The following is a 5,000-nucleotide window of genomic DNA, read 5'->3' as shown; positions in this document are numbered from 1 at the left end:
ACAGACCGGACACACATTTAACCTCAATGATGTGAAACATAACGAGAGTTTCACAATAAAAGTCTTGTTAAGAAATGAGAACGGGTTTCTGTCCACTGAAACAGTGGAGGGCTTTTAATTTGAAACAGGAAGTTTCTCACACACACACACACACACACACTCTCTGACCTGGGTTGCAGGTATGCCGGTCATCTCTGACAGCGCAGAGCAGAGGTCAGACACTTTTCCTGCTTTAGGAACGACGACGCGATGCTGCAGGAAGAAAAGTCACATGACTCGTCACCAGATCATAATATATAACAAACATCATATTTAAAGAGCCACTGCTGCATTTCTGGTGTTCAGGTGTGAAGTTACCTGTGCGGGTTTGGCGTACGGGTCCAGGGACACGAAGAAGACCTCCATGACGCGCTCCTTGCTGACAGGAAGTGGGACGCTCAGGTAGCAGAAGGGGTCGAAGGTCACGGAGACTTTGTGGCACTCCGGACAGACGAGCGTGGACTTGAAGAGGCCGTGGAACGTGTCCACGATCACAGAGTCGTTCCGCCGTCGGTGGTTACGCCACGCCTCTTCAGCCACTTCCTGTGAGACAGGAAGGAGAAAGGAGTACCGAGGAGGAGACAAACGCCGACAAGCCAAGCGCGTCAGGTGTGTCTCCGCTCACCTGGTCCGGCCGTCCAGCGGCGTCTCGCAGCTCGATGTACTCTTTGTTCTTCACTCTGTTCAGGTCCTCGTGCAGGCCGTCCAGCAGGAAGGACAGCAGCTCCTGACTGTCGTGTTGTTGGTAACCCAGAAACTGAGACGCAAAGTGACCCACCTTCGTCTGCGCACACACACACACACACACACACACACACACACACACACACACACAAATAAATAAATAAATAGACAAACTGGAACAAAAAGGACAGAGGCGTCACGGTTCAGTCCACACGACCTGACCAATCACAGCTCACAGTCTTTCATGATCTGTGTGATGTCAGAGAGACGTCGACCTCCGTCTGTGTTTAGAAATCCTGACCTGACCTCTGACCTTTGACCTCGTGTCATTTCCAAATGTACAGAAACTTTTTTCACACTGAACCTAACGGTGATTTACTTCCTGTGCCGCGTCCTCTTGAACCCCTCGAGTCGCGTGTCGAGTCGCGGGTGACGTAACTTCGGATCTGTCGTGACACGAGTGAAAACCTGGTGACAGTGGAATGAAAAACTTCCTTCGAGCTTCACTGTCCGCTCACGACCCGCTCGACGCCGCGTGATGTCAGATGACGCCGCTGCACGTTTGCTCGTTGGCTCCGTGGTGACGCCGCAGAGCTTCGTCAGCATGAAATATGGCTGTGTTGAGCTGTCAGCGCCGTCGTCTCCCCTCTGGAGTTTAGTTTCACTCGTCTGTTCCTGAGTTTCATCTGACACACGGCTGCCTCTGATCCCCGATCTGTTCTGACTGATCTGTTCTCTGAGCTGAAGCATGAACTGACAGCAGAGCAGACGCACTCATGCTTCCTGTGTAATCAGTGACTCTGCAGTTTCACGGCTCGTACCTTGAAGACGCGCGGCACCACCGAGTAATGCCGTCCTGACCACATCTGTTTGATGACGTCGGCGTAGGCCTCGGCGATCTCCCCCTTCATGCCCAGCGGGTTGGTGAAGTTCAGCTCCTCCAGGTACGAGCTGAGCAGGAAGTACTCGGTCAGGGGAGGAGTGTTACTCAGACACTGCGGAGAGACGAGAGGAGGCGTGAGCGACACGAACATGAACATTTAAATAACGTTTGAGGCAGAAACGTGAGCAGACAAACTGACACCAGCTGTTTGAATTATGCAGCTTCATGGCATCCTGGACAGGACTTCAAACATGACTCAGCAAAATCTAAACAGGTCCAGCATGAAGCGCTGCTTCTGTTTGGACCTGATCAGACGTGTTCACACTGCAGAGCTTCACAGATCAGGAACATGAAGACTGATGGTGAAAAACTGAAGGCATTTATTTAAAAGCATCATGGTGGATCATGGTGGATCATGGTGGATCATGGTGGATCAGTGGACAGTTACCAACATGACTCAGCGTTTCAGCGTCTCACCTGCAGAGCAGAGTTCATGAAGCAGGTGTTTCCCAGGTTGGTGAGGCCGCAGACTCCGGGCTGTCCTCGGTACGAGTCCTGCTCCTCCACAGAGTTCCTCCTGACAAACAAGAACACCGTCAGAACCAGAACCAGCTCGGACTGAACACGACCGACAGAACCAGATCTAATATTTAATGTCTCATCGTCAAGTGTGAACGATTGTGTGATTTTTAATTTAAAGACTTAAAACAACAAACTGGACTGAGAGAGACAGAGAGAGAGACAGATGGAGAGAGAGAGAGACAGACAGAGAGAGAGAGACAGAGAGAGAGAGACACAGAGAGACAGGCTTTCAGAGAAACAAAAGTGAAAGTAAAGAGAGAGACAGGCAGAGACACAGACAGGAAGTCTGGGAGGGATGAAGGAAAACAGACAGACAGGAAAGAGGAAACACGACTGACCAATCAGAGACAGGCAGAGGTGTGCTCTTACATGATTTGAGGTCTGGAGCTCGGCCAGGTGCCGTCAGCATTCCTCGTCTCCATAATCACCGTCTGAGACACACACACACACACACACACACACACACACACACACACACACACAGACATGTTCCAGCTTATCTCTGAGGTGGACTGGTTGTTATTTGCTGCTATGAGGAAGTTCAAGCTTTTAAAGTGAGTCACAGGAAACGTTCAGGTAACGTTAACCGAATGAACGTGTAGATGTACAGATCAAACGTGTGTGTGTGTGTGTGTGTGTGTGTGTGTGTGTGTGTGTGTCTCAGAGAGCCTGTCTCACCATCCCAGAGCTCAAACAGGCGTCTAACACGCTCATGTGGACGTTCCTGAGACGCTCACAGCTGCTGTCAGAACTCTTCATCCACAGACGACACTCGGAGCCAACCGGCACCGAGAAGGAGTCGCACATCGCCCGCTGGATCGAGTCTGCAGACAGACAGACAGGCAGACAGGCAGACAGACAGGCAGGCAGACAGACAGGCAGATGTTAAACAAATGATGGTTTCATATTCATTTCTTACACACACACACACACACACACACACTCACGTATGTTGTCGGCACGGCTGAACTGTGCAGTGATGACGTTGTCCATGTTGCTATGGAGACAGAGGAAGATCTCCACAGGATACACCTCCACCTTCAGAGTGCTGGGCAGGTCCACCACCTGCACACACACACATATATATGTTTTAAGTATTTTTGGCATGTATGTAACGTATATATAACGTATATATAACGTGTTTATGACATGGTGGTGTCACCTTGCGCTCCAGCGGCGGCTGGCCGTCCACCATGTGGTACCAGGTCAGCAGCTTGTGCCAGGCCTCAGCCGGCACCAACATGAAGTCCTCGTTCTCCACCAGGCGCTCCTTCAGGTGGTACGAGTCCAGGTCTGCACAGGAAGCACAGCAAGCGTCACCAAACAGAACCAAGTGAGACACAGCGAGGCGTTCACTGACGCACAGCGAGGCGTTCACTGACCCTCAAACAGCTCGGTGTTGTCAATCTGACCCGGGAAGGACGATGAGTTCTGGTCTCCGGTCTCCACAAACTCCTTCCACTGTTCATACCAGCGACACTCCACCACGTACCTGCAACACACAGACACAGACACACACACACAGACACACACACACACACACACACACACTGGTTTCAGTTCAAAGCTCCATCACTTCTGACCCAAACATGAACGTTCTGAGAGAGCAGCAGCTGTAGGAAGTGGACAGACACAAACACAGAGAGTGAGTGTGAGTGTGTGTGTGTGTGTGTGTGTGTGTGTGTGTGTGTGTGTGTGTGTGTGTGTGAACACAACAACAACCAGAACCACAGACACCAGAGATCGGACCTCAGTGTGACCCAGTTGTGAGCTTCACTTCCCTCAGAGTCTCTTTATTCTGACAGATCAGCACTCTGCATCATACCACCTTAAACACCTTCATACCACCTTAAACACCTTCATACCACCTTAAAGAAATAAAAAAAACAATCTCAGGGTGTCGTTTAGCTGGTAGAGCAGCCGCCCCGCTTACAAAGGCTCAGTCCTGTCGCGGTGGCCCAGGGTTCGAACCCGACCTGTGACCCTCTGCTGCGTGTCATTCCCCCTCTCTCTCTGTCTGTCTGTCTCCCTGTCTCTGTCTGCCTGTCTCACTTCTTCATCTGTCTCTCTCTCTAAAGCTTAAAAAGGCCTAAAAATCTCTTTAAACAGAGACGACAGAGACGTAAACGTCTTCAGCTGCATGTGACTCGTTCACTCATGATGTTTTGTTGTCTCATGTTATGGACCGTCAGACTGTCAAACTTGTCCTCGATGTGTCTCTCGTTGTCTCTGACACTTTTCTTTCATAAATAAACAAACAGAATCTTTGAGGAACGGACAATGGAGGACAGTGTTTGATGATTATTGGAGCCAGGCTGACGAATCGGCCAATATCTGATCAATAAATATCAGTTCATGTCAGCCACAAAGGAGAAAGCAGTGTGACTCAGCGCCTCCTGACAACACTCGTCATTTCACTGTCCTCGTGTCATGTGCATCCTGGGGACAGCTGTGTGTGTGGAACACGTCCACTAATCAGACGGTCGGTGGTTCGATCCCCGCCTCCTCCAGTCTGCATGCTGAAGAGCAACACACTGAGCCCTGAATGAAGTGACACGTAAACACAGTCTGTGTGACAGACAGAGCAAACAGCAGCTAGTCAATGGACTCAATAATCAATACCTCGGTTATAAACAGCAGCTAGTCAATGGACTCAATGATCAGTAGCTCGGTTATAAACAGCAGCTAGTCAATGGACTCAATAATCAATAGCTCGGTTATAAACAGCAGCTAGTCAATGGACTCCATGATCAATAGCTCGGTTATAAACAGCAGCTAGTCAATGGACTCCAGGTTTGACAGGTGAGCAGCT

At 50.1% G+C, this 5,000-nt stretch overlaps 1 protein-coding gene across 1 annotated transcript in view; it reads right to left on the bottom strand.

Annotated features, from left to right (window-relative positions):
- usp11 (ubiquitin specific peptidase 11) overlaps nt 1–4,008 on the bottom strand; it is an 8,439-nt gene extending 4,431 nt beyond the window's left edge. The window contains exons 1-11 of the mRNA XM_027275547.1: nt 3,992–4,008; nt 3,571–3,755; nt 3,351–3,481; nt 3,136–3,253; nt 2,867–3,012; nt 2,558–2,619; nt 2,084–2,183; nt 1,545–1,718; nt 665–823; nt 358–582; nt 169–252 (exon numbers count right to left, since the gene is read on the bottom strand). Of these exons, the coding sequence (XP_027131348.1) occupies nt 169–252; nt 358–582; nt 665–823; nt 1,545–1,718; nt 2,084–2,183; nt 2,558–2,619; nt 2,867–3,012; nt 3,136–3,253; nt 3,351–3,481; nt 3,571–3,755; nt 3,992–4,008 (1,401 nt within the window). The remainder of the gene's footprint in view (nt 1–168; nt 253–357; nt 583–664; nt 824–1,544; nt 1,719–2,083; nt 2,184–2,557; nt 2,620–2,866; nt 3,013–3,135; nt 3,254–3,350; nt 3,482–3,570; nt 3,756–3,991) is intronic.
- Between the last annotated feature and the right edge of the window lie 992 nt (nt 4,009–5,000).

This window comes from Larimichthys crocea, unplaced genomic scaffold (assembly GCF_000972845.2).
Source record: "Larimichthys crocea isolate SSNF unplaced genomic scaffold, L_crocea_2.0 scaffold148, whole genome shotgun sequence".
Lineage (NCBI taxonomy): Eukaryota > Metazoa > Chordata > Actinopteri > Sciaenidae > Larimichthys > Larimichthys crocea.
The sequence above is the reverse complement of the archived record's forward strand: the minus strand, read 5'-3'. Positions and strand labels throughout refer to the sequence as shown.